This window comes from Protomyctophum bolini, assembly GCF_963924005.1.
Source record: "Protomyctophum bolini genome assembly, chromosome: 13".
NCBI lineage: Eukaryota > Metazoa > Chordata > Actinopteri > Myctophiformes > Myctophidae > Protomyctophum > Protomyctophum bolini.
The window spans coordinates 16099602-16127596 of record NC_137874.1 but is presented as its reverse complement, the minus strand read 5'-3'; the positions used below and the strand labels follow the sequence as shown (position 1 = coordinate 16127596).

The following is a 27995-nucleotide window of genomic DNA, read 5'->3' as shown; positions in this document are numbered from 1 at the left end:
CTCACCTTCTCAGAGAAGGTTTTATACGGTCGAAGCATGGGGTGCGTTTTCGCATTTTCATCCAGCACCTCTCCATAGGACCAGTTATTCTGAATCTGAAATGATGCGACATGTTTGGAATTTTAATGATTTTATACACCTATACATCAAAATCAGTTATACAACCAGTACTCTATACTGAGTTTAAAAAATAAAGCATATACAAAAAATGTATATACTGTGCGTGCGTGTGTGCGTGCGTACGTGCGTGCGTGTGTATATAAAATAAAATGTAAGTGGATAAAAACAAGCTATGACAGAAACACCACATCTGAGTCGGTATCACTAAGAATGTTTTGTGCTGTTAAAGGGGGTACTCCGCTGGAAAATATTGTAGCGGGGGTACAACTGTTCACAGTCTGATTTCTATATTATCAAGACCATGAAAGAAGAACATCTTAAATCAAGATATGTTACACAACTTATATATATTTCCATTGTTAGAGCCACTATTGTTACTGTATGTTGTCAACGTATCACTGCAAACAAGCCGTAAACATCCTAAGACCAACCTTTTCAAAGGCCCACTTGTCATGTGTGTATTCAGCATATTTGTTGATAAAGGGGTCCAACCTCTCAGGGATGATGGTACTGCAATTTGGGAGCAGAATGACAATGTGTAGATCATCTTGTGTTGTGTACATGTAAGTTAGATGTAGAGATCTACGTTGAAGAAGGCCTCTGAGCCGAAACGTCCGCATTGTTGTTTGCTGCTGGGGGAAACTGAATAAACAAGAATCCTATCGGATACAACGTGAGTGCTGGGATTCTTTTCTATAGACTGTATCTTCCAGAACCATTCAACCGATACATATATCACAGTTATATCAAATATACTTAATAGTAAATATAAAAGTTCTTGTAGATCTACAATGTTCTCTATAAAAAATAAATATATATATCCCTAGTGCCTACTAGTCAATTGTATCGAACAAAAGCATGTCTTCACAGTTTTAAACCTTTATGACAGGAAGATCTCACTTTGTGGTTTCTACTGGTTTAGGGTCAAAGTTCCCCTCTGCGTCAACCGAGGCCTTCTTCTCCGTCTTGGATGAGTAGCTGGCATCAACGTAGTCCGGAGGTATCGCTCCAGCTATGGAGCAGATGCACGGCATGGCGATTTTGAATATTTCCGCATCGAATTTCTGAAATCACATCAGCCACAAGTTACAGGTGATTTAAAAAATATATGATAGGTAAAAAAGTTCAGGCTCTATATTCTGATAGTAATGATTGTAGAGCGTTTGTTCAGTAACAGAGCTCTCCCTATCTTTCCAGCTCATTAGTAAATTAAAAATTCATTTTCAGGTTTCATTTTTACTGAACACTAGTCTATACTTACTATCAGAATATACAGCTATTTAACAGTCACTTTAACAAAACAAAAGCCAAGTCACTTACTGCACTTTACAGATGATATTACAATTATGCTGAGCTACTATATATATTATATATGATATATGATTAATAATAAAAACAAGGTTTGGCATATTAAAAATGAGGTTCACACCTTGTGTCCCAGCGACTCAAAGATTCCCCAGAACAGCTTGCGAGTCAAGTGCAGCTCCTCCTCTGATGAGACCCCGAAGTTACCCCAGCCGTTGGGCAGGCAGTAATACTTCCAACAGCGCTCATAGTGATTGGTCAACAGCTACATGGTATGAAGAAACCACCAATCATCTACATTTAACACTTTAACCCTGGCATTTTAGTTTGGGGCATTATAGGCCAATATGCAAATATTTGTTACAATGCAATACAAATGTAAATTAAATTCTTCTTACAATGGCTAAAGGCTACAACTGAAAAAAGAACAACCACACAACAAAAGTCATCCTACCTTCAGTGGCATTTTTGCGTACTCGTTGAGAATTGGCACATCAAATACAAGCCGCCTCAGCAGGTGCTGGAGCATGGATGGTCGCAGGTGTCTAAGAAAAATATACTTCATTCATTATTAAATCCATGTTTTTGGGAGCATGTCATGTGGGGTCTGGGGGGTCCCCAGCAGTTAATAAAGCATCAACATCAGTTTAACCACTTTAAACCTGTATATTGGCTATTTGAAAGTAGCCGATTTACAAGCTCTCCAAAATCGGGATCAGACTCAATAGTCAGGCATCGATCAGGCTCTAGTGAGGTCTGACATGAGCTCACACTCACTTGCACAAAGCCATGAGGCACTCCTCAATGATGTCTCTCTGGGCCTTGGTGAACGCTCGTCCACGAGACAGCCGGTAGATGGTGTGTAACATGGAGTCTATCATGATGGCTCGGTGGTCGCTGCCAGCAAAGAGCGGGGCGCACTTGGTGATGAGCGGCAACACAGCAGAGCACAGGTAGCGGTTCAGGGCCAGGGCCATCTCTGTCGTACTGAAGGCAACCTGTTACAAAGATGTTCTGTATTTAATTTCTTGTCATTAGTTACTCATTATTAATTATAGTGCCATACTGAACACCTTAGACACGCGATCCTCCCCTTCGATCCAAAAGCCGCCAGCTGGAAACGCCCCTGCGGTGCCCCCCTACACATGTTTGATTGATGCCATCACCAGGGACCTACACTGCCAGTGGCTGAGCCCCTAGCACTAGACCGGCCCAAGTGGAGAAGATTTGTGAATCTGATTGACTCTGCACCGAGCAGGGGACCCGATGATGATGATACTGAACTCACTTTTGCATAAGAAAATATGAACTTATTATTTTGCTGCCATTGGCATTTGAAAAGATTTTATATAATAGAATATTTTCAATTTTCAAAATTAGCCCATCTGCTTTTCTTTTTAAATAACATTATTTCAAATCACAATTAAAAAACAAAAACACACATTTACTTCTTCTTTTTTTTTCAGTAGTGAAAAAAGCAGATTTACAAGCTCACAACAGGTCGCAATGTGACGTGTTGTGACTATATACTGCTTGTGAGCTATATTCTGCTATTAAAACACCATCGGGGCCCATGACGTAAAGTTCAAGTGCACGGTCATGTGCCCGAGACGGAGATTGATAATCTCTGTCAAATTAGTGCTATGAAAACTGATCCATCGACAGAGGCGCTTGCTGACGATGGGCACATTTTATTAATGGATTAAATAGGCGGTGTTAAAGGGAGACATCATTTTCCCTTTCGGGTCTCGAGCTAAAATGTTTGGGAAGCCCTGTCTCACCGTGTCCAGAGAGGCAGCGGCCCTCATGTCCGGCAGGAAGCCCACTTCCAACACATGCAGCAGGAAATCCTGGTTCTCGATCCCGTACACTCTGTCCAGGAACAGCACCATGGGAGCCTTGTGGTCCGGCACAAAACTGGCTGACATTTTTGGCTCTATGATGCTGTTGTCTACACGTCATCACCACACAGGGAAGATAGAGATAAATACTGAGCACAATGCAGGTTGATTGTCAAAGTAGTGTCTGAAAATCTGAAAGCAATATCTCTCCTGAGTAAACAGGCATGCTCTATGAGCTCAGTGGTGAAACTTTCAGCACTTGTGCGGGTCACCTGGTTATGAATCTTGGGCTAGGACATGAACGTTACAGAGTGCAGGTCTATACTATACACAAAATATCTTTGCCTGCAATTTCCGGCCAATGTTTGCCCCAGAATAGGGAGGCTATTGATTGATTAATTGATTTTATTTTGGTGATAATAAAAGAGCCCAGAGCAATCTCCCAAAACATACAAGTCAGCATTACCAAGGATCAAAACACAAGAAAGCCTTTCGGCGTATTTCCTTTGCAGTCCTAGGGTTCATTTGGTTAATATATACACAGTGTTATTATTAGTATTCTAAGGGCAGTAAAGGTATTTCACTACGGTTGTGATTCTAAATGGATTCAAGTGGTTCCCGGCTTACCTTTTCCAAAAGCAGGAATCTGAACAGAGAGGCTGATGACACCCACCAGGTCCTCAATGGGAACCAGAGAGCGCAGGATGGCTCTGATCCTCAGAGCCTCACCCTTACCGGCCTGGATCAACTGCAACACCAAACACCAAAACATTTAATGGTCAGCAAAAGATTTACAAAATCAAATATCCACACTTTGCCTTCTAGAATGATCACTGGTATAATTACATACCCAAAACAGGTTGAAAGTGCTAAAGTTTGTCTCTGTGTTAGAAACTTTGACCTGGACTTTGACCTGTAGTTGTTTCTGTACAGTATATAGCATTAATGTTTGTAATTTATTTGAACAAAAAAAATTGTTTTTCAGAAAACTTACGACGGGATTTAGAAAGCGTTTTTAGAATCAGGTCTAAATGGATTTAACCAATGAAAATAAAGAACTAAACTAAACAATAACTACATTGGCTAGATTGGAACACAGGTTCTTTTGTCCATTTCCTGAAAAGTAACAATTTTGGACATACAAGGTTTCCACCAGACAAACACAATAGTATCTTACAGTGACACCGCTCTTACTACAGGAAGTTACCCACATGCGTCTCTGGAGCACAGCGTCCCAGCAGGTCAATAAGGGCAGAGTAGAAGGACATGATGGCGTTCCCCAGGTGAACCTTGTTCTCTTCATGCTGCTCCTCTCCTGAAAACCTACCGGGGACACATACAGCAGTGGTTCCCAAACCTTTTAATTTCAAGTTTGATATGCATTAGGTGATGGACCCTGATTTTATATATATATATATATATATATATATATATATATATATATATATTTATCTCTGAGACCCCCATCTTACTGTAAAATCCTCAGTGTTAATTTAACTCTGAGAAGATTCGAACCCCCGTTCCTGGTACGAGAGGCCAAGCACCTACCACTCAGACACCTACCACTCAGGCACCTACCACTCAGGCACCTACCACTCAGGCACCTACCACTCAGGCACCTACCACTCAGACACCTACCACTCAGGCACCTACCACTCAGGCACCTACCACTCAGCAGGCACCTACCACTCAGAAACCTACCACTCAGGCACCTACCACTCAGGCACGAGGCAATCTCTCCCTGTTCACAGCTGGAAGAAACTCCAGTCACTCAATGTTAATAGTATTTGTAGTAGATAACAGTAGCACAATTTGAAATTTGCAGTTTGCACTATATGGCCAGAAAAATAATGTAGTCTGTGCGAATGTGCTTGAGGCAGTACTACTTGTCAGCCAGTAGGTGTCCTAGGCCAAGGTCTACACTCATTTCTCAATAGAAGGAATCCCACCTCCAACCACTGCAGAAGTGCTACTCTAGTTTAGTTTATTTGATCATCTTCACAACACCAACACAATTATACCATGATACCATATATCAACATAAGGAAACTATTACATCGTTAAAGGTGATCAAAAGGAAATAGGCTGAAGCTGAAAGCTTATAAGTGCCAATCCTACGTAGTACGTACAACAAAACATAATTTTAGTTACAAAAAATTGTTTCAATAATCGAAAATTCTGCAATGATCCATCCAAGCAAAATAATTGCCAGATTCAGAATACGTACTCTACTATTAAAGATGGTTAAAATAACGTTTTATTCGCCCTAGCCCTGATGATCTGAGCAAACGGTCAAAGCAAAGCTGTGGTCCTTACATGGGGAAGCGTCTGTCTTTCTTCACACTGGGTCCATCTCTGGCAGGATCCTCTGATATCTTGATGGCCTCTTCGATGGCAGCCAGCAGACCGTTCCCGCCCTCTCCTCTCAGCGCGGGGCCAAAGCACTCAGGCCGGCGAATCAGCAGGCGCACCACTACGTTGGCATTCTCCTCTACGCTCTCTCCTACAGGGGGCAAAGAACCATGCCTTTAACATGGTTTTAGATGGGAAAAGCACTCACACTGTCACATCATTCTGACAGAAGAAGAAGATATTAACCACTTGAACCTAGCATCACTATTCTGGGAAGAACATTAGGAAAAGTGGACCAAGTGGACAGCCGACCCTCGTCAAATTTAGTTGGTTTAAGCAGGACATCAAAACTGACCGTTGACAAATACAGCAAAACGAAGGAAGTCCAGATACTTCTCTCCACCACAAGGGTTCCAGCCAATGTCGGGATAGCCCTTAGACAGCAGCATTGGGCAGCTCTGAAGACCACACCCCGCTAGATACTTCACCACCTGGAGAAATAGTGAACAGATGAGCATCTAGGACTATGAAAAAATTATCAGTTTAAACTGCCTTTGTGTAATATGATAATAATGTAATATTCATGTTAATTTGAATCAATCAATACAGATGCATTGTGTTTTACCATCTCTAGGTCCTGCTCTTGCAGGGCCAATGCAAGCTCGTTGTTGTCAATGCAAGATGCTGCAGCCACATCCAGTGGGGTAGAGCCACGCATTCCTGAAAACAATAGAAATAGTTACACTTCACAGTGCACACACATTCACAAATAGTTTTAATAATTCACCCATCGCATCTACAAGAGAAGAGCTTGTATATTGGCTATTTGTCATACAAATATAATATAGGGCTTAAGTGGTTAAGAAAATGCTCACCGAGACCAATGCCACTGTTTTGCAGAAGGTAGCTGAGGTGGTCAAACATAGAGCGCTGGTTCTGGCGACTGATGCGACAGAAGTAGCACAGAAAACGACAGCAGTTGGTCACCATGCGAGGGAACCTGATCTCCTGCAGAAGGACAAATTGTATTACTGACCTTTTGGAGTTAATACCTGAAAAATGTCATTATGTGCCACATATTATATATAACTAGACCGGTGCCTGGCTGCCGGGCTCCATCAGGCGCCCCGGCTGGCCAGGGGGAGGCAGTTTAATGGTGCCTGGCTGCCGGGCTCCATCAGGCGCCCCGGCTGGCCAGGGGGAGGCAGTTTAATATGTCAACGTTTTAATTACTTTTTTTTAATTTATTTTTTTATTTTATAGACAGCCAGCAATGAGTCTCTGTGACTCATCTAGGGGCCGCAATTTGCATTCAACGATTTTCCTAGAAGCTTTGTCATTGGTCGATTTGCCTGTCTACTTCCTGATTGGTTAGTCTTTTCGACTGGGTTTTTTTCCCGACCAATGACAAAGCTTCTACGAACATCTTTGAATGCAGATTGTGGCCCCTAGATGTGTTCACCCCAATAATTACATATTTGTTGTCAATTGCACATCCCATGAAGCCTTGAATTGAATTGATGCACTTGAGTAAGTTGAGTTAGAAAGACGAGTACCTTGGAATCTCCGCCACCCAACACATTGACCATCACCTCCATGACAGTCTCATGCATGCCCAGAGCTCGCATCAGGTTGGGGTGCTGGTAGAACACTTTGTTACTCATGATGTTCCTATAGTGAATACAAGATGAATATGATTGTGTTAAAGTTATACTATGCAACTTATTTTTTGTTTTTGTATTTATAACTTTTATTTCAAAGTGGCACTAGGATCCTGCAGCATTATTTTTTGGCTGTAATTCCGTACAAACAAACACTGTAATGACAACGGAGCAACAGACAGAAAATTATGTTACACAGTATGAATTGAATGCACATTAACTGCGTCATTTTGACATGAGTATGCGACAAAAAATATACTGTTTATAGAGAAGTTTAGAAAAAAACATGCCTGGTTATTATAAAAAATATAGTGAAAGATTATATTTTCTCCTTTATTTACCCAGGGTAGTAATTGAGCACAATACCCTGCACACATAGACACACATTAAAAACTGACAGCTGAGCTGACCAGTACAACCACAGCCTTATACTGCAGCCACTGAACAGTTCCACTGGAGCAGTTGGGGGTTCAGTGTCTTGCTCAAGGGTTAGCTGTGACCATTCACCTCCAAACCCAGATTTTTCCTGGAGTCCGGGGAATCGAACCAGGAACCTTCCAGCAACAAGTGTGCTCCTCCAACCTTTAGGCAACCGCTGCCCCCATGGAAAACATTTATTTTGTTTCATTGAAAAGGTTACACAGTATGGCTATATTCAGTTGCACCCATTTATACCATATGGATTTGAAGCCAAACTAAATGATAAATTGAGTGTCTAAAGGCAGTGATGTAGTATGTGGGTTATGCCTCTATCCCTGGAGCAATGTATTATGTTGCAAGCCTCATAACATACAGGGACATTAATACCCTTCCTTGTACTAGGATTAAACATAAGTATAGCCTTTACTGCTGTTCCTCTGCTGTGGTGTTTCAACTTCCATACTGCCATCAATTCATGTTATGTCTAGTCAAAGCTTTGGCCATATGTAATACACCCCTTGAATTCATGGAAACTTTGTTGTTTTTGTCACATTCCTAAGCAAATCATTTGATGAAAGAGATTAATACATTTTTTGTAAGTTTGGGTCCCTGGGAGACGCAATGGGTCTCGAGCAGAAGAGGTTTAGGAACTCCCAATAGAGGAATTGGAATTGGAAAGAAAAGATGTTATAAAACTACAGAAAATGTTTGAATACCAACCCAATGCTTTGAATCATAAGCCTTTCCTCCTCTGGACCCATTTGGACAATGAGCAGAGAGCGGATTTGTGCCAGACACTCCAGCAGCTCCATGGTGTCCACGATGGAAACGGCATTGATGGTGTAGGCCTTGGGAAGGGCCCGGATGAGTTCCCCCAGCCCGTCATACTGCCTGTGGAGCAAGCTGAACATCATCCGGACCAGCTCTGGGTTCTGGATGAACGACTCCTGGGCCCAGTGTATCATAGTGTGGGAAATCAGCTCTTGTAATGTGCCTGGTAGACAAGAAAAGTGGACATTTCCACTAAGGTAAATTTAACGGCAGTGTTAAGTGACCAGTTACTACACTGTAATCTCTATCCCCTTTTCCACCAGGGTTGAACTGGTTTGGTTATTTTTCGGTTATTTAACCAGTCCAGAGTGTTTCCACTCAAAATTAAATGGTTCAGATTCAGAACCCTAAAAGCTGGTTCGGAACTGGAACCAAAAAATGGCCGCCGGTTCTGTGAAAGCACCAAGGTTCCAAGAATCTAGGACGGAACCAGGTCTAGAACTAAAGTTATTTTGGTGGTAAAGGGGCCTCTGAGTGTTAATTAGTGGCTTTGCTGGGACTGAGTGTAACACTAAAGGCAAACATCTTAACCACCAGCCTGAAGGGGAATTCCAAGTTTGATGAGAGAGGTATTTAGACAGGTATTTAGGTATTTAGACAGGTATTTACAGGATCTCCTCACTGGTCAACAAAAACACCTTGAAGACCTTAACAGGAGCCCTCGTACAAGGTTTCTTTGACTATGCATGCACCTCTTGGTACCACAGCACCTCAAAGGCCCTTAAAACTAGGCTCCAGACCTCCCAAAACAAACTGGTCAGGCTCCTACTTGGCCTCACCCCCCCACTTTGACAGGCTGCAATGGTTTAGGGTCGACGACAGAGTACAGCATCTTGCAATGGGTCTGGTCCACCGGATTCGATACACCACCAAGATACCCATGTACCTGTCTAAATACTTCCCTAATGTAAACGAAGTCCACACCCACAACACCAGAGGGAGTGCAACAAACCATGTACAACCCAGATTCGGCACAAACAAGGGACTAAATTATTTTCGCTCCTATGCCACCAAAATGTGGAACACCCTACCAACAGTCATTAAGACATGTGAATCCCTTGGCTCCTTCAAAACCGCTCTCAAAGGCACCTACGGACGGCTGCAATTCGAAACTGGCCCCCGTAAAATCTGAATCCCCCCCCACCGCCCCCCCCATTGTTCCCCTCACTGTATTTTCCCTTTTTGCTTCCTTTATGATGAATTCCTGTTCTGTTCTTTAACTATATACAGTAGAAAGTGTCTATTTGTACGTCTCTAAATGTTTTAATGAATTGAACATGGTGAACCCTCTTGTAAACAAGTGTAATGCTTAATTGGATTGTCCACTCACAGTTAACAGTCTTTGTATTGAGTTTGTGCTTGAAATGTACTGTAATTCTGCAAACTGTTAATACATATTTCAATCAATCAATCAATTAATCAGATAGAGGCATGAGGAGCAACTCATAATGTTTCCATTATTTCATGATAATTTCTTCAAAACTTCAACAACTTTCAAATCTGATTCAAACTTCTTTTGTTATCATAAACTGCATTTATTAAGTACTGTGGGATCACACAGGAAGGCAAACTCACTGGGTTTCTTCTCTTCCTCTGGCTCCGGCTCCACCTCCACCTTCTTCTGTCGGAACTTCTTCACCTTGTCCAGCATGCGGACCATTCGGCCTCGAAGAGAGTTATCCACCACTTCCTCGTGCTCCTCTGCCTCGATGTGTACACCTGAGAGAGGGAGAACTGATCAGATCCTCTGCCTCGATGTGTACACCTGAGAGAGGGAGAACTGATCAGATCCCACCTCGATGTGTACACCTGAGAGAGGGAGAACTGATCAGATCCCACCTCGATGTGTACACCTGAGAGAGGGAGAACTGATCAGATCCTCTGCCTCGATGTGTACACCTGAGAGAGGGAGAACTGATCAGATCCCACCTCAACTCCACCATTGGAGAGGTCACAGATTTCACTGCATACTTGATGAACCATTGCACTTTGGCTCAGGTTTGTTTCCATTCACTTTAATCAACACTTTGGTAACTACTTGTCAAAGACACACTCAGGTTTTTTCTTGCAGTGTATTCATTCACTTTTGTTCTGTGCAGTGGTTCTCAAAGTGGGGTCTAGGGACGCTCTGGGTTCGTTGAGGGGGTTCCAAATGTACCCTTACGGGTCTGTAACTCTGAGAGTTGTGGTGATCCTTGAAATTAAACAGTCCGAGGGTGTAACTCTTCTAGGGTGTAATGTTCAAGAATATATAGTCAAGCCAGCCATGCAATTGCAAGATAATACATTTAGATGCATGCAGTATCACACAAATAAATAAATAAAAAAAAAAAAAAAAAAAATAACTAACTAACCGCAGTGGGCCAAAAGGTCATTGTGAAACACGATCATAGCATCACGGACTTCATCAGGCACTGCACATTCCTCGTCCTCAGCACAGTTCTTGAAATTCATGAGCATGTTCACCTGCACACAAAATGGTAATTTTACATACAGTACACCACCACACATTACTAACGACATAGTATAGTGTACACTACAGCAAAATGACAGAAAAAGGTACAGTATCTATAAGAAAAGCAAAACAAAGTAGGTTTTGTATATATACTGTAACTATATATGATATATAAAGAAATAAACAACAAAAAAAACATGAGAACTTTAAAAAGGGAAAGAAAAGGGTTAGCTGTGTTGCACACGGCAGGAGAGAGTACAGTACCTGTTCCTGTGGTGGGGAGCGGAACTCTCGGGTTTTGCGGGCAGTCTCTGCCGCGGACATGGTGAATGCCATCATGAGCTCATTGTAACGCAGCCTCTGATTCGCCTGAATCTTACTGACAAACTTTTCAGAGAAGGCGATGATTGCTTCCACTCTGTGCCGTAGTTCGCAGTCGCAGAAATACTGCAGAAGTGTGCACATCTAATAACCAGAGGGAGTCAAGATATATTATTATTATTATTATTATTAGGAAATTATTATTAAATGGGCACTTCATCCAAAAAATATTGTAGTGAGTTGACTCAAATGAATGGTTTGAATTTGTAGATTAATTTCAATAAAATTTGTCTTTGATATAATCAATACACTTGATCCCTTTTTTCACTCTAAACCAAAATCTCTTCACCATAACTTGCCAATCACAACGCATCGCAATACGTTGTGAGAGCTTGTAGATCTGCTACTTTCACCAAATGTTTTGCCTAATTAGGCATTTTGTATATGACATAACTTCAGAATATCATTGACAAATAATGAGTAATTAAGTGAAGTAAAATGAAAGAAATAATAGTGAAGGGGAACGCTATTTGATCACATCTTCCACACCTGCAGCTTGACGGACTCCGGCAGCTTCATCTGAAAGAGCCCTTCCAGCTCGACCACTTCCTTCTTGGCCTCGCCGCCCGTCACCTCCCCCGACTTGGCCTCTTTCTCCGTCTCCTCCGCACCTTTCTCTCCGTTCACCTTGTCCTCCTCCATCTCCTCCTCGTCCTCCTCCATCTCCGTGGCGTCCGCCTCCTCCAGCTCTTCATCCTCAAACTCCTCCTCGTCTACCTCGCCCACGCCTTCATCCTCTACGTCCTCTTCATACTCGTCCTCCGACGCCTCCGTCCTCCTCCCAGCTTCCTTCGAGGTGGTCTAAAGTGATGTGTTGGTAAAAAGAAACAAAGACAAAGTTTTGTTAAAAACATTCTGAGCTAGGGTAGGTACCCTCACAAAAACATGCAGTAATCCTGGCCTCTAAACTGCCTCCCCCTGGCCAGCCGGGGCGCTGGTGGAGGGGAAAGGAACTGGTTGGAATAACGTGTTCCTTCCACGCGCTACGTCCAACCAGGGAAACTCCCCCCTGTCAGGTGTAAAGGAGCAACTTGGACACTCAAGCATGAAGGAAGCATGAGTTAAGTCCGTTGCTCTCCCCAGGTTGGCGGAGGGTGTGTAGAGCCCAGGATCACATTAGATGATTGACACAGGGGTGAAAAATGGGTTACAAAATCGTGGGATAAAAAAAATATAAAAAAAAAATAATAATATCACTTACACGGCCTTTGACTTGCGTTCCTTTTAGGGCTAAAAGCTTTGGGCCTTTCTGGGCTCCCTTGGCCCCCGGCTCCGGCAAGGCGAGGTGGGTCTGCTCTTCCTCCTCCCCGGTGGTGAAGACCCGGGGCTCGATCAGCTTCAGGATGTGCTTGACGTCGTCGTCGTCGAACACGCCCATGATGAGCAGGGTGCTGCAGAGCTTGAGGATGGGCACGAAGTGGAACTCCACGCTGCCTCCGACGGGGTCCCGCATGGCCTGGCCCCCGTCCTGCACCGCCTCCGTCAGCATGATCAGGGCCTTGAACTTCAGCACCTAGAAGAGAGAAATGAAAGGAGCATTTACTGGCCTGGAGGGGGATGACCTATATATCTGTGTTTAGCCAGAAGATGGCTGCTCAGATGGCTCCGATGACCGCGAAAAGGAGTGATACAGGGTTCTTGCACCCAAGGATATTTTGGAAAGCAACAAGTTGTTTATTTTTTCTGCGTAATTTTGGCACGAGTGTCAAGGGCATACACTCACAACTGAAAGTAGTGCTTTTTTAACACCCCCTTTTTCTCCCCAATTAATCTCCCCCTTGGGGATGAATAAAGTACCTTCATTCCCTCCCACACACTTTTGCTGATTGTTGTTGTTGTCACAGCTGCTGTATCCTACTGGCCAGGGGTAAAAAATCACAACGTCCTGAATTACCTCCAAGGGGATGACGGGACTCAAGGTGTAGATGTCGAGGTTAGTTCCCACAAAGCCTGTGGAGGAGAAATGGAGCTTGGGACGCAGGCAGGTGGTGAGCCCCACCCCGGGCAACGCATGAGCTTTGGCCTCGTCGGAATACAGGCTGATGCTGCGCGTCTGGTCCGTCATTGGCACGATGAACTCCTTGTTGGTCCCCAGACGCCCCCTCTTGGCGGACTCCAGGTGCATGCTGATGAGCAGGTCGTAGAAGCCGCTCCTCATCGGCCCGGGCAGATAGGTGTCCTCGATGGCGTAGAAGAGCTGCGACTCGTCCACGTGGCTGCAGAGCGCGTGCGCCACGCGGTTGTTTCCCAGAGCGCACACCGAGCCGTACAGCTTCAGAGTGTGGTAGTGGAACTTCAGCAGGTCCATGCGCTCCGACAGCTCCAGGATGTCAATGCAGCTGAGAAGAGAGGCGCAAAAAGGTTTTAGACAGCAACAAAAGAAAATATGTTTTCGTTAAAAGGTAGAATGCTGACCGGTTCTCCTCCGGGATGTGCAGGGCCATCATCGTGAGGGGCTCCTGACACTCCACCATCCAGCCAAGTCTCTCGTTGATGCGCGCCATCTCCGGCTTCAGGAAGTGGTTGGGCATTCGGCTCCAGATGACCGGCGTTAACATCTGGACGTCGAGGCGCGGCGGACACTGCGGTATGGGGTTCCTCCGTTCGCTCCTGAACATGGCCGCTGAGATAGGCATGATGTTCTGGTGGGACGTCAAGAAGAAAATGAGAAAAGGCGTACAATCGTACATGCAGTATGTTCACGTCTACAATTCTCAGGCTTAGAAATGACATAACTACATTTCGCTTTACACACGGTGCCTCATGCCGAGCACCACCATGGCAAGTGCCGTCACGTTGTGTTACATTGGATTTAGCATTGTCAGGTCTCAGTTGTTTAATCAAACAAGCTAAATAATAACACACGCATACCATGTCACAAAATCCAAGGTTCTGGTTTCAAGGAATTCACAATTTGTTAATAACTTTGGGACTAATATACAGTATGTTTTTACATCAGACTTCAGTACTATATTGTAGATTTGAGAAAAGCTTTGCGACAGACCTTGAGCTTGCCTAGATCTACTTGAATCATGTTCTGACTGGAGGGCTGGACAAACACAGCTGGGAACAGCTTGGTGTGAGGTTCCACCTGCAAGGAGAAATCATTGCATGTTCAAGTTATAGATGTTCAGCACATCTAGTACAAAACACTCCTTTGGACCACAAGGTTCTGGTTTCGATCCCGGACACTGCCAACTCAACGTATGAGTAGCAGGACTAAGTTAGTAAGTAAGTTAGTAAGGACTGGGAGCTGATCATGGTACAGTAGGTGCAACACCTGCTATTGCTGAGGTGGAGGGCAACGCTCCACCTCAGCAATCCATCTCCCGTGGGTCTAGAATGAGGGCCTGTCCACTTTTCAATACGCTAGACTCTAGCGTATTGAAAAGTGGACAGGCCCTCGTTCTCAGCCGATACCGACAATAAGCCCCTTCAACCTACTTACTTAAACCCTATACACTGTCTGGGCCATGGTCCCCCACGTGTCTATCCAGCCATGGCCCCATCATTTTCTCCCTCTACACCAGATATACTTGCCGACAAACTTTGGTAAATGTTTGCCTATTTTCACCAAATGTTTGGCTACTATATATGGTTCAATGTCTGTGGTACAGTTCATATAAGTTGTATGTCTCACAGAGATTTACAAACAGCTCTCCTGACCTGGTAGAATGCGTTGATCTCTTTCCCGTTGGCGGTGAATGTCATGAGTCCTGTGTCCAGGTCAATGAGACAGCCAATCACAAAGTCCTCCTGGCTGACCCGGGTCTGCTGGGAGCTACTGAACTCGCCTCCCCACACCATGTAGCAGTTACTGCGCTTTATGCTAGACAGAGAAAGGAGCCCATGATATTTAATCGTTAGGAATCATCTATATTAGCGTTTTTAATACCACTAACCACTACACGAGAAATGCATAACTAAATAGTTTGCCTATATCTTTAAAATATTTGTAAGGCAGGTTTTGAAATACCTACAAAGTGCTATAGTTTTTACACGTTGACATCTTTTACACATGAAACTTATAATGCTAACAGGCAGGACTTGTTCCGAGTAACTGATAATCTGTCTTTCTTAGCTTACCGTCCCATATAATAATAATAATAATATTTTGTAAACCTACCTGTCATGAATGTTGCCCTTGTCGTCGCCGACAGTGACGGTGACATTTCTAACTTTGTGGAGGTCAAAGTGGCTGTCAAACTGGTGGTAGTCAGGGGTTATCCAACCCACCCACACGCCACCCAGCTCTTGTCCCGCAACGATCCTCACCGAGTAATAGTACTGGCAACAGAGGAGGTGAGTAATCATTAAACATTATCAACTTGACTGTACAAATATATAGAAAACACTGGTGGTTTTCAAAGTGTGTGTGTGTGTGTGTGTGTGTGTGTGTGTGTGTGCGTGCGTGCGCGTGCAATAAAAATAATGCTGTAAGTGATGTGTGGGATCCCTTTTTTTCCTGCTTTTCCAGTTACAGTTATCCAACGCACCTGTCCAGTGCGCACCCTGTAGGTGCATGTGCATAAGGACTTTTTTCTTCTAACATTATCACACATCCAACCATGAGAGACCTACTGTAGTGGTGTTGAGGATTATGTCAACATCATCACGGTCATCTGGCACCACATCATCCACCAAGCGGGGCATCAGGATAGCAGGGGGTGGTGTTATCACAGCCTTCTTAGCCTTGAACAGGAACCTGGACAACAAAAGGACAGACACAAATAGGCCACCCAAGAAGCTCTGTGCGGATGATGCCATTTTAGAGGTCTCAGATTTGATCTTCATCAAATAGCTACAGTGGCTTCTTTGCACCTCATTTTGTTTGAAGTAAACATTTTCGATTTATAGCAGTGAAGTAACAAAACAGTCAAAACTAGATTCTAGAAGGCCCACTTAGTGTGGCTGTGCTGCTCCAAAAGCTTTATCTGGACCAACCGACATTGCCATTCTTGATGTACAGATCCATACGAACCCTTTCTTCTTGCTCTTCTCCGTCGAGGCGTCCTTTTCGTTCTCTCCGTTTTTGAGCGCCTGAACCTCCTTGGGCACGGAGGGTTCCTTCTTGTCTTCTTCCTGCTCCCTGCGATTGGCCGCCGACTTGAGCACCTCGAAGTCCGAGTTGGGGTCCATCTCCAGCACCTCGTCCTCGGGGACCGTCAGGGTGCGGGTGAGCGGGGTGGCACCCGCCGTCACCTTGAAGGTTTCATGGAACTCCACGGGCATGCTGAGCCTGAGGAACAGCAGGTCCGTGTTGGCGTTCTGAGAGCCAAAGGTCTTGTGGGTCACTTTCAGACAGGGGGCGCTGTCCACCGTGCCGTCCATGCGAGTCACCTTGGGGACACAGAGGGAACGGTGGGATCGGTGGGGAAAACCACGTCTCGGTATTGGACTGGTGAAGTGTTCTACAACATGCTGTCGGTTAATCACTTGAACCTTTTTCTGGGGCGAAAATTCAGAGAAAATAGCTAGTCTACAAGCTCAGAATTTAATTTCAAACTAAATTTGAACAAATTCAGTTGCTATTATTGCTGACATTTAAAACAAAAGAACATTGCTATTATTGCTGACATTTAAAACAAAAGAACATTGCTATTATTGCTGTCATTTAAAACAAAAAAACTTTTTGAAGATTTTAATCATCAAGATAAAATGTAAGGATAAAATCATCTGTGATTTACAATGCAGATAAACTATACATCATTAAAACGTGATGTGACAATAAAGTTGAGCTGGGGTGAGTTGAGAACAGATGGATTTCATGTAGGAATTGTATTTTTGCTTCGGTGTGGAATGAAACCATTCACTCTATTATATTGTACCTCGATGTGTGAATGGTCTGCGGGCACAGGGATGAACTGGGGCAGGCTCTTGCTGAACCACATGGTGATGTCCCTCTTCATGTTGATGGCGAAGGGTTCGAATCCCTCCTGCAGGCCACATATGGTGAAGTAACGCAGGCTGCTGACGTTCTGGCCCAGGTTGATTCTGCCAATCTGAGACATACCCAGACTGCACACAGGAATGAAGCCTGGGGGATTCAACAGCACGTGCACGCACGCACATACGCACACATTGAAGAAATCATTACAGGAATTAGAACTATAACTATCAATTAGTAGAGTTGTAGCAGGTTTCATACTGTATATTCCTCCGTTTTCTAGTACATTGGAAAGTGTCAAATAGTTGATCTACAAGTAAATCTACAGTATTGTCACTAGTTGTTTAATTGTTTAAGTGAATGTGGTTGGTTAAGTCTGTCTGTGTAGTCTGTCCTTAAACCAATAAGACCTGAGACCCATTCTACAGCCTTCTAAATCTCACACTTTCAAGATTAAAAAAAAATGTTGCAGCACTGCAAGCTTATACACTACAAGCTTATACATCTGCTATTTTTGAATAGAGGACGCAAAAATCTAAAATGACACATATGCTATCCTAGTTCAAAAGTAACAGTATTGGAGAGACAATGTTTCCGCCCGACAGATATATATACTGAACAGATCATCATGACATAGCAGAGTCAGTGTCCTCGCTGAGTCGCTCACCCTCTCCTATCTCGATGTCCTTAAAGGCCATCTCTGAGCCGGAGTCACTGATCAGCATCTCGCCGTTGAGGGTGAACATGATGTTCATCTCTGTGAGGTCGATCATGCAGCCAACCACGTCCCCAGACAGCCACTGACGACCAAACGACTCGTTGCCCACATGCCAGCGCTGAGCCTAAAGCACACGTGAATAAAACTTTTGTTAACAATATATATCAAAAAGAGAGGACTCCTGCACTTCCAAAGCCATTTTATATTTTGTGAAAATGTTTGATGGTGTTACTGTTCACCTACAGTATAATAATGACATGGATGATAATAACAAAGACAAAATAGATGCCAAATCAAAGTTATCCCCCCCCCCCTAATATTGATCAGTGGCTACAAAAAGTTAAACAAATATATAAGTTGGAATATATGACCAGCCCAGTTACAAATTAAGCTCCCTAACTTCAAAAGGAGATTAGTGGCAGAATATCTGGAAGCAGATTCTACAAATGGGTAGAGACGCTGCCCAGATACCCTAAATTAAAACCTCCCATATCACAGTGAAAAGTTCAAGTTCACCCCCAAGGCACTCGCAAGGCAAATCATATTACTATGTATTTTTAATAATACGTCACTAATAATGTCACTTATTTTACTTTTACACTTAAAATAATAATATGAAACAAATTGCCTGTAAATGACCTTATAATGGCAATAAACAATAAAAAAATCTAAAATAAATTCTCCTACCTTGTAGCCGTTGAAGACATAGGCCAGCTCGTCTGCGCCCAGTTCAGTGTCGGCGCGGACGGAGGGCCGGGCCCAGCCCACTCTCATCTCCCCGACTGTCACCGCCTCAAACTCAAAGTACCACTTCCCCTGGGTCACAGCGTAAGACTTCTCCGCCCGGAACACTCGGATCTTGTCATCCCGGCCATTTCCTGGCCCGTGGCCACCTGCGGGTTGCACACAAGTGGGAGCATTAAAGGTATATTCAGTGATTTCACTTATTTTTTGTTTTGTAGCGATAATCCTCCCTGACCATATAAGGAGTTCGTCCCTGTCCCCAGTTAACCCCTGTGGTAAAAAAAAAACAAAACGTAGGTTTCGTTTTTGGCTAAGTGGCCCAGCCGGCATCAATCATGATGGAGCGGGGGCGGGCCTTGGTGTGCGTGCTGTTGGCCTGTTGCGTGTCCCCCCCACTGTAGTGCGCGCATGTTCACATCTTGTTACCGGGGCGGACCGGAGGTTTTTCCAAATCACCCAAATCACTGAATACTAATATAAAAGACCAAAGGAAAAGGCTTAATTATAGGGCAGTGGCTCTCAACCTTTTTCATGTCAAGTACTCCCAAAACGACTGGCCTTCGGACCTTTGTCTAATTGAAAACCTTCTTTGTGGATCTTTAAGATTAGTATTTGAGTGGCCCTGCAATATACAGTATGTGCTATTATTGGCATTTCTTTTTCAAATGGCAGGAGGATACATTTTCAAATGAGCTTCAGGGTGAAGTACAGAGTGACCACCTCGATGTAATTCTTTTCCCAAAATGTTAAAACATAAAATATTTGGAAAATGTGTTCAGGTATATACCGGTACATGATTAGAACAAGCTCGAACATTTGACAATTTAGGTCTAATATTTCTACAATTGATGCAAATTGCTACAAAACCTGTATACCTGTCATTTTGAGGCATAAACAATAAGTTGAAGGATAAAAACATTCACACCCGTCATATTATCATACATCATCATACATCATCTCATTCCGGCCAAAGGATACTCTGACAATGGGTACAACATTTATTGCATAAGCAGTTGGGACATACATTCTTCACAGTAGTACCAACAGCACAAATAGACACCTTTTGGCATTGGTTTACGTCATCGTGAATTGATTTTGTTCACACGCTATGGAGAAAGAGGGGGAGAGAGAGTGAGAGGGAGGATGGAGAGAGAGAGAAGTAACCACCCTATGTTGCATACATAAATCTGAACACACTTATTGACAGCGCAATAACCCCAGCAACCCTACAATGCCAGTCAAGCTGATAATAGTGCTATTCTGCTTGTAACAAAGTTACAAGCATACTCAAGTTGTGTGAGTATGTGTCTGTCTGTCTGTCTGTCTGTCTGAGGCGGGCAGGCTGATTGGAACAGACTGTGAAGACAAATGTCCCTTCGGGAGCAATAAAGATTATTGTGGGCTCTTATCGTACATCTTTATTCCCGGGCCCGTTTTCCTGCTGGGCTGTGACTTCATGTGGGTCAACCAATAGGAAGACAGAGGGAGGGGGGCTGTGACGTCATGTCGAGCAGGGAGCTGCTCGAGCCCACACTGTTTCTTCAGGAGCATTATTTTATAGTTATTATTATTATTATGCCTAAATATGGATATGCCAGACGTCAATGCAAATCAGCGCTGCTAGGCAACCGTTTCTGTTGTGTCTGAACTCACATGCCCATATATAGAGATCCCTGATATCTGTTCTGCACTAATCGGTGGACAGGAGACAGCCCATATATGGTTTCAGTTGTGTGTGTGATGTCAGACTGGAGCTTGATCAACAAGAGACAGAGCACAAGGCTGTATGCAGTAGAGGATCACAGAATCCTGCAGTTAGTAAGTTTACAGACATGGACGAAGGAATAGCCGAGCTTCACCACACTCGATGCGACAGCAAAGAAGAGATGGATAAAATAAATAGAATAGCTGGTTCTGAACACAATCAAAGCGAGCTTAACGAAGAGATGGATGAAGGAAATGAAAGAGCCGGGCATAAAAGTCAACTGTATAATAGTTTTACGAATTTATTAGATGCATACATGGATGAAACAAGTGAAAGAATGGCCAAACTTGAAGACTCTCAAAGTGAGCTTAAAGAAGAGTTGGGTTTAATAAATGACAAAATATCTGAGCTTGAACACACTCAAAGAAAACTTAAGACGGACAATCAACACCTGAAGAGCTTAATCGAAGCAGGTGATAATGTTAATGATAATGTGGATTTAAGAAATGACAGAATAGCCGAGATTGAACACACTCAAAGAAAACTTAAGAAAGACACTGAACATCTGACGAGCTTATTCGAAGCGATAGGTGATGATGTTAATGATAAAGTCAGTCATCTGCAGTCAGAGCACTCAACCCTCTCACGCCAAGTGAAAAGTCTGGAGGCAAGCAGAGATGCCGTTCCGGCTGAAGAGGAGCTGCTTTGCAGGGCCAGCAACCTTCCGATCGAGCACCTGGATATCAAAAGCAGTACAGAAACGCTAATTAAACTGACGAATGACCAGAAAATTCTGAAAGAACAGATGGAGACAATGATGACAGCGGAGAAACTGAGAAGCCTTCAGATAGCCAAGAATGAAGTTAATATCGGCGACCCCAGTGCTGAACCACACACCCTTCAGTGCCAAGTGGATGAGGCTCAGATTGAGCTGACGGATAAGAATAAGATTATCCATATGCAAAAGGAGCAGGTGAAGGAGTTAACAGAAGAGTCTTCCAGCAAGGAGGAAGAGGCTGCATGTGGTACATTTTGCAGCCTTTTAGCGGGAGACAATGAATTAGCTCGAACCCCCATGTCCTTTAAAGATGAGGTCGAACTCCTGGCCTCTTCAAAAGTGGAAGTGGATTGTCCTTCGAATAAAGAGAACTCGACGGTCCAGGAGGAACAAGACGAGCCAAAACTTGAGAGTCCAGTTCAGAGTAGACATAACAATAGTATGTGGCGCAGGGTGATTTGGACCCTTTTCACTGGAATCGTCATCGTGGCTATCATTGTATTTCTGTTTGTCATGTGTTTTGTATTCGCCATGTTCTCCATTTCCTCTACGAGCTACTGTTATAACTCTAACACCGTCTGGACCCCAGTCCACTCTCTGATACCATTACCATCTTGTAAAGTCATCTACACTAGCCCGCCACCTGTGTAGCCAATATGAGGCATGCTTATTCGGCTACATTTGTCAGCCTTTCCTACCTGATTTCCTCTTGGATTCCTCCATTCACTACCCACTACATGCATGTTCCATGGCCTGGACTAGCTACCCACACGTTTAGCAGTATGGCTCATCCCACAATCCTTACAAGTTATACCTCGTTGTAAAGGTGATTAATTATTAAAAATAACGATATATAAAAATATAATACCAATTGGTATTATTTAAGGGGACAAATAAGCAACCAAAGTTGCGCTTTCAAACATTATTTAGAATAAAGCAAATAAAGCAGGCAATATAGGACAGATATTGTTTAAAAGTTGCACAACTATTATTCTAATACAAATTTAAGTAAAATACTTCAAAGAAGTATGACTGGCTCACACTAAAGGTCCCCAAAGTAAACACCAAACTGGGGAAAACAGCCTTTTGTTTGAATGCCCCAACCAATTGAAATGACCTACAACTTAACTTTGATTGCAGAGTCTGCAGACCTACCCACAAGTGTCTGCAACTGATTTTAAACTTGTGTGTATCACACGATAGGGAAACTATCTGTTTTGTTTTGTAGTGTTTTATCACTGTGAATATTGATGTGAAAATGAAATTGTACTGTGATGTATCTCGACGACATTGCAAATGAGGGCAACCTCAATGTGAATAAATAAAGGAATGAATGAATGAATGAATGAATGAATGAATGAATGAATAAATGAATGAATGAATAAATGAATAAATGAATAAATGAATTAATGAATGAATAATAATTGAAAAAGGGCAGGGGTTATATATATGAATGACACCAAAACATAAAACGTGGAGAAAATAATTCTGGTCGATCGAACCATGATGTCACCTAGAAAGGGAGGGTGGGAACTGCTAAAACAGGAAAGAGAGAGAGAGAGGGAGAGAGAATGAACATGTAGGCTATATGTCTTTTGATACGGGGAACGCCTGCATTCTTGCTTGGATGGGGAAAAAAACATATTTAAATTCCTGTCGTGGGCGGGTGTGTGCGTAAAACATCTTTGCGGAACTGCGCCTGCTTGTCCGTATGTCAGATTTCCAACGCATCCCTTCCCTACCAGTGCCTGCTCACTTCCCAATGACAATGAAGTAGCCAGGGAAGCATTCCTTTTCGGGTTTATGATCAGGTCAGGAGTGGATGATATCGTTATGTCATGTTGTAGTCATTGTTATTGTTTTGTAGTCATCAGGCTGGAGGCCCGGAACCCTCAAACCAGAACTTCCTTTCCCTCAAACCGGAAGAATAATACCTTCCCAATGGGATATAAATAGTCTGGAAAGTACACTCGCATTCATATTTTAGAAATCAGCTAAACTATTATTCTTCCGGATTGAGGGAAAGGAAGTTCTGTTTTGAGGTTTCCGGCTTGATGACTACAAAACAATGACTACAGCATGATGTAAGATATCATCCGCTCCCGACTGGATCACACGGCAATTTATTAACACAGACCAAGGTGGAAAGCCTGGTGGCTCGAGGTTAAATTACAAGGCAGGCCTCTTATAAGATTCACCCAAAAACTCAAGTACCGACCAATACTGCTGGATACCAAAACCTGAACATGTTGATCATTGACACATCACTTTGCGTTGCCAGTCAGCCTGATAGTTTTCTGTTTGTCATTATCCTATGAGTTACGCAAATCTCTGCTTGCTTGTGTGTGCATGCATGTACATTTGGGTATGTATCTGTCCGATCGACTTCAAACACAGTGCGTGTATCGCTGTGTCCGACACTTATGCCCATACATCTTGTATGTACAGTAGGCATACATATTGGCTGTCGAGTGGAAACCTTGTACTTTTCAGGAAATGGAAAAAAGAACCCGCGTTTCAATGCAGTTATTATTGAGTCACAAGCCCTTGTTAATACTTTTCATTGGTTCAATATTTATAAAAATACTTTTTCAACGTACAATTGTTCCTCACTAATGCCCATTATAATATGGTGGTCTTTCTACTCAATCTGTGTCTCAAAGGAGGGCTCTGGACATTTCCGAAACCCACCTACCAGTGATATCATTGATTGGGATTCCAAGCTTTCAGGTCTCTGGCTTTCAGGCGCTCTCCTCTTGGAAAGTTAGCGTGCTCATTGTTCTCGCATTAATAAAATAAAAATATAAATAAAAAATGTTAAATCTTGTTTGAAATTACTAAACTTGCCTATCGCTCTACAAGAAAATACGTTGTGATGCAACACATTTTGAGCTATTTAAGAAACAATTTAGATCCAAGGTTTCTATCCAACAATGACACTCCGATTGGCCTGAACCCCCATCCATATGACCAACATACCCAATATATGGGCATAATATTGCATGCCATCAGGCATACATTTTTGTCCCTCTGTGACCCCATCTTCTGTGTTTATTTAACTCTGACAGAGTAAAATGGATTGGTAAGAATGTAAAATTGGTTACATTTGTACACACCCATAAGGGTTTAATTTGGACCCATCGTGGTAACCTGCCATTAGCAAAACTGATCTGTCTCTCGTTGCCTCTCACAATTTCCAAATGCTTCTATCATACACTCGGAGACTGATTCACTTGAATCCACGTTATCAATCAGGCTAATGCCACAGGCTACCCTAGTGGTCCGCCAGACCTGATGTTGTCATAGTACATATTGTAGTACCCGCTTGACAACGTGTACTGCACTAGGTACCAGTAAACAGAACCGTATTTGTCATTTCACCTATAAGACAGGCAGCCACTGTAAACAGCTTTAAAGCACAACTCAAGACCTATTTCTTCACTCTTGCTTTTTGTTTATTTTTAGGGGTACTAGCACCTCCTATACAGCTTTTGTCCCCACAAAATGTCCGCAACGCAAACATTAAATGCCATTGACAATGAAGGGAAAGTTTACGTCATCTTGTCCGTCTCATATTTATATTATATTATAACAGGCAAGAGGCATTCTGATTGGCCAGTATGAGATGACGCATGATGATGTACGACGATAAGAGCGCCCCTCACTTCACACGGGTTTTAAATGGATGGATGTATGGATGGATTATATTTTGAAATCAGAAATCGGCCAAGATATCACATAAATTCAGTTGTCATGTTGTCAAAAGATGAGTTTTTGAGTGGTGCAACCACTCCAAGGAACAACAATGTCCGTCCGTCTTCACCTATGTGACTATCATGAGTACTAGTAGGGGCAAAAGTGGCGCTGTTGTGCCAGAAACAGAGAGAGAGATAGTGTTGCACTGTTGCCTGCTAATTACAGAGAGATAGAGAGAGGGGGGAGAGGGGAGTTGCACCACTCAGTTCACACGGGTGTGATTTTTTAAAAACATTGTATCATGGTTAAAAGATACATAGGCCAGCTCCATATATGGACCCTGGGCTGGGGCCTGTCCAGACCCGGGCAGAGGCCTTTTTGTGGCGGTTCTGGACAACCGTGGGTCCAACCGACTCAACACCGGCCACTGCACTCCCTGTGGGGGTGTGGAATGTGTGTGTTGAATTTGAAGTCGGTGGGGCGAACGGTTCTCGAGTTACGTGGATTACACACAGACAGACAGACAGACGTGTCGTACAGACAGACGTACCGAGACAGAGGTGCATTGATAGATAGATAGATAGATAGATAGATAGATAGAGAGACAAACGTACTGCTCTCTTGGTCAGGTGGTTCTATGTTGTAGCCGTAGCCGAGGAGTGTGCGGACAGCAGCACACACGGTCTCTCTGTTGGTCTTTTTCGTCTTCTCATCCAGCAGGTTGTACGGGACCAGACGTGGATTGCGCTTGTTCAATATGTCCTGTATGAGAAGAATACACATGATTGTGTCAATAATGATGATTAATGAATAATAACCATGACCAGGGAAGCAACGGTTCATCAAACTAATCGATTTAAAATCAATCCCTATTTTGGGCATGTCATTATTGACAAGTTTTTTTAAAAAGTTTAAAAAAAAGTAAAAAGAAAAGAAAAAAAGGCATTGTGAAATTGTTGTCTGACAAAATAACACGTAATCGTACGTATTATGTATATTAGATAGCTGTGTATATATAAATATAAAGATTATATAAACATTATTATTCGATTCATAAAAAACATAACCGAATAATTGCTAAGATAATAAATAATTGCAGCCCTAATCATTGCTGTGTAGATACTATACACAGCAAACAGTGTTAATTAAGTGAAAAAGAAAATCCATACGTTTTTATATAATTTAGTTGTATACACTATACAGTATATTGCAATAACCGAAAGACACACATTATTACTCATCCCACAGCATAGCACTGTTACTCGGAATCATCACACTGTTTGGGAACCACTGCCTAACAGGAGCCTTACGCAAGATTGATACACTAACAATAACACGAGCCCAATAGCCCATGATGAACCAAAATAGAAATTTGATGTGGGGACCCAAACTAGCCTAGTAAGCCTACTAGTGAAAATAGCAGATTTACAAGCTCAAAACGCATCGCTTTACGCCGCATAGTGAGCTAGTACATCTGCTATTTTCACTTCGACTTAAAAGTTACCTTTGTGGAATTTATTTTGATTGATTTAATTTTATTCATTCAATTCTTTGGACCAATGGTTTGGATTTATTTTTAATGTTTGAAAAAGGAGGGACCTATTCACTCTAAACCCACAATTGGGTCCCACTCCCGACCCACTGTTTGGGAAACTGTTTGATGCACTGACTAGACTATATCATTAGATAAAATGTTTTTTTTTAATAAATATTCTAGAACCAGAGAAAATGTAACCAGGAGTTACCTGCACAATACTGTAGGTCCAGCCCTGTCGAACCCGGTCCCTTGCCCAGACGTTGTGTCCATTTTCTGCCAGTCTCTCCACCAGAGTGTTCTGATTAGGGGTCAGCTTGACGTGGTTGAGATCCAGAGGGGCCGGCTTATACCCGCTGCTCTGCATGTAACTATGAGGATAAAACAATTCTTATACCCGCTGCTCTGCATGTAACTATGAGGATAAAACAATTCTTATACCCGCTGCTCTGCATGTAACTATGAGGATAAAACAATTCTTATACCCGCTGCTCTGCATGTAACTATGAGGATAAAACAATTCTTATACCCGCTGCTCTGCATGTAACTATGAGGATAAAACAATTATTATACCCGCTGCTCTGCATGTAACTATGAGGATAAAACAATTATTATACCCGCTGCTCTGCATGTAACTATGAGGATAAAACAATTCTTATACCCGCTGCTCTGCATAACTATGAGAATAAAACAATTCTTATACCCGCTGCTCTGCTGTTAACTGACCAATTGGGCAGGGTATTTAATCTCACCTAGACTGCATGCATTCTTCCTGCATTCCTTCTGCATATGTTTTGTGGTGGTTGTTATGCAATGCTTTCTCCCAGCACCACCGGTGGGCTCTGATATTTCTGTTCCCCATGGGGGGTTGTTATTGTATATCTATCTCCCTGCTCTTAAAGGGATTATTCAGATTTTTTTAACTTAAGCTGTATGAAATACTTGCCATTAAGTGGTTGTAACTGTATTAATTGATTGCCTGAGTCCCATGGTGGGAGTTCTGCTCTGGTTTTGGTCAATATTAAGTAGTTCCGGTCATTTTGTGGGGGACACTGGGGCCACGCAGTAAAAGTAAATTAATTCACAAAATGAAAGTAATTTGTATTGTTGACCTATTTCTAAAATATTAGCACAACTTTCGTTCAACTTTGACCCCTCTATCACATGGAACTGGGCAAATTGATATGGACACAAAACAAAACACATACAGATACAGGGGTAAAAAATATGCGGAAAGTTGCATAATATTTGGAAGGTTTTGAAATGCGAAATATGAGAAAATGTGCAAAATATGCAAAGTTTTATGTGGTTTTATGTCTTGAAAAATGCAGGAATTTTCAAAATATGTTTTGCGATTATGAAAATAATTGACTCCTGCATAATCTGCTTAATTTGCTTTGCTTTGCCTAAAAAAATGGCAACTAAAATACACAGGGAAGCAGCTTTTTGCTTCTACGGGCCGACGGCATGGAACAAGCTCCCACTGTACCTTCGTCAGGCAGCCTCTGTAGACATTTTTTAAGCACAGCCACTTCTACACCATTGCTTTTAATTGATCTTTTAATGT

At 42.8% G+C, this 27995-nt stretch overlaps 1 protein-coding gene across 3 annotated transcripts in view; it reads right to left on the bottom strand.

Moving 5' to 3' along the window:
* Positions 1–27995, bottom strand: part of LOC308326890 (ryanodine receptor 1-like) — a 118205-nt gene that overhangs the window by 56258 nt on the left and 33952 nt on the right. For all 3 annotated transcript variants that reach the window (XM_080779947.1, XM_080779949.1, XM_080779948.1), the window contains exons 25-56: positions 26640–26799; positions 25509–25656; positions 18659–18864; positions 17921–18095; positions 17195–17403; positions 16348–16706; positions 15948–16071; positions 15493–15653; positions 15033–15195; positions 14371–14457; positions 13782–14008; positions 13261–13705; positions 12568–12879; positions 11856–12167; positions 11250–11450; positions 10885–10996; positions 10106–10249; positions 8420–8693; positions 7175–7289; positions 6494–6626; positions 6244–6338; positions 5974–6109; positions 5583–5769; positions 4478–4589; positions 3894–4014; positions 3207–3376; positions 2203–2423; positions 1880–1970; positions 1550–1690; positions 1021–1184; positions 552–630; positions 6–95 (exon numbers count right to left, since the gene is read on the bottom strand). In XM_080779947.1, the coding sequence (XP_080636073.1) occupies positions 6–95; positions 552–630; positions 1021–1184; positions 1550–1690; positions 1880–1970; positions 2203–2423; positions 3207–3376; positions 3894–4014; positions 4478–4589; positions 5583–5769; positions 5974–6109; positions 6244–6338; positions 6494–6626; positions 7175–7289; positions 8420–8693; positions 10106–10249; positions 10885–10996; positions 11250–11450; positions 11856–12167; positions 12568–12879; positions 13261–13705; positions 13782–14008; positions 14371–14457; positions 15033–15195; positions 15493–15653; positions 15948–16071; positions 16348–16706; positions 17195–17403; positions 17921–18095; positions 18659–18864; positions 25509–25656; positions 26640–26799 (5674 nt within the window). The remainder of the gene's footprint in view (positions 1–5; positions 96–551; positions 631–1020; positions 1185–1549; positions 1691–1879; positions 1971–2202; positions 2424–3206; positions 3377–3893; positions 4015–4477; positions 4590–5582; positions 5770–5973; positions 6110–6243; positions 6339–6493; positions 6627–7174; positions 7290–8419; positions 8694–10105; positions 10250–10884; positions 10997–11249; positions 11451–11855; positions 12168–12567; positions 12880–13260; positions 13706–13781; positions 14009–14370; positions 14458–15032; positions 15196–15492; positions 15654–15947; positions 16072–16347; positions 16707–17194; positions 17404–17920; positions 18096–18658; positions 18865–25508; positions 25657–26639; positions 26800–27995) is intronic.